This window comes from Cyprinodon variegatus, unplaced genomic scaffold (genome assembly GCF_000732505.1).
Source record: "Cyprinodon variegatus isolate N-32 unplaced genomic scaffold, C_variegatus-1.0 Scaffold1119, whole genome shotgun sequence".
Classification (NCBI taxonomy): Eukaryota; Metazoa; Chordata; class Actinopteri; order Cyprinodontiformes; family Cyprinodontidae; genus Cyprinodon; species Cyprinodon variegatus.
In genome coordinates, this window is record NW_015151572.1 from 139,465 (window position 1) to 140,955 (window position 1,491).

The 1,491-nt window shown below is 44.5% G+C and overlaps 1 protein-coding gene across 1 annotated transcript in view; it reads left to right on the forward strand.

Annotated features, from left to right (window-relative positions):
* LOC107101595 (NT-3 growth factor receptor-like) overlaps nt 1–1,491 on the forward strand; it is a 30,113-nt gene that overhangs the window by 25,057 nt on the left and 3,565 nt on the right. The window contains exon 14 of the mRNA XM_015400578.1: nt 267–510. Within this exon, the coding sequence (XP_015256064.1) occupies nt 267–510 (244 nt within the window). The remainder of the gene's footprint in view (nt 1–266; nt 511–1,491) is intronic.

The window sequence follows — 1,491 nt, forward strand, 5'->3', positions numbered from 1 at the left end:
ATTCCATCTGCACATACATGATACATGCTATTCCTGAAGGCTTCAAATAAAACATCTGCAATAAACTTCCGTTCCTGACCGTGCAGGAGTCCACATTTTGCAGGTCTGCAGCCCCTCTCATATTTTTGGTTGTTTCCGGACTTAATATTTTCTAAGTAGCCATTTGTTTATAGATGATCCACATGAATCTGTTCAGTTCTTCAAAAATATCCAGTAAAAGAAAAAACAACTGTGATGTTTAAACCGGAGTGAAACTGTCTCCTCAGAGCCCACGGACCAGACGCCACCATCCTGGTGGATGGGCTGCCTCTTCAGACCAACGGGGAGCTGGGTCTGTCCCAGATGCTTCACATCGCCAGTCAGATCGCGGCTGGGATGATCTACTTGGCCTCCCAACACTTTGTCCACCGTGATCTCGCAACAAGGAATTGCTTGGTGGGGAACGGCCTTCTGGTGAAGATAGGCGATTTTGGAATGTCAAGAGACATTTACAGCACTGATTACTACAGGGTGAGAACACAGCTGACCGCTTACACACACCATAGCCTTCCATCAGAGTAGCCTACAGGAACCTCCTTCTGAATCATCTGAGCTATGTCAAGCTTGGAAAGTTCAGTTTAGACAACTGGACGTGAAGTTTTCTAGAAGACATTTCATCCAAGCAGTTTCTTCATTTCTAACAAGTGATGGGGAGCAATGAGATTAATGTACGGTTGGTGGAACATAGAATTAGGGGGGGCAACACGTGGGTCTGATCTCTCCTACTGCGTGGGCCATGGAGGCCACTTGGGGGGGATGGTCATTAGGGGATCTGATGGGTCGTTAACTCCCTCGTCAAAGTGGTTTAGGTCACATGCCCCTTTGAAGTTATGCTATCCTGCCACTAGTGGGTGCTACTGCTGCTTTTGGTAAGACATATCGTTTTCACTTCCTGTTTGGACTGTTGAGCAGCGTTGTTGCTGTCCAGACTATTTCCGTCTGAATTAACATCTATGCTGACATTGAAGGCAATAGCTTAAAAGCAGCCTTTAATGCTATCTTAGATGCTATTAGCTTTGTTCAAAATTTGAATAGTCCCACACATTCTCATCTTCATACTTTGGATCTTGTGCTTATGGCATAGAATGTGAAGAAATAACAGTATTTCCTCAGAACCCTGTCCTCTCTGACCACTTTTTAATAACCAACAGGATTACTTTAACAGAGTTCTCCTCCCCCAAAAGAAGGTTTCACTTTAGCATATCTTTATCTTTATCTTTGTCGCTGAGCAGTGCTGCAGAGTGCAAAAGCTTAGCTTATTCCCCTTCACAGGTTGATGATTTTGTTGATGGGGTTGCTAGTTCTCTGCGTACTGCCTTAGACAACGCAGCTCCTTTAAAAATGAAAACCGTTAAAAATAGAAAGCTGGCTCCTTGGTTTAATGCAGAGCTGCGCACTTTAAAGCAAATTGCTAGGAAACTGGAGAGAAAATATCGCTCCACAGGCCTGTGG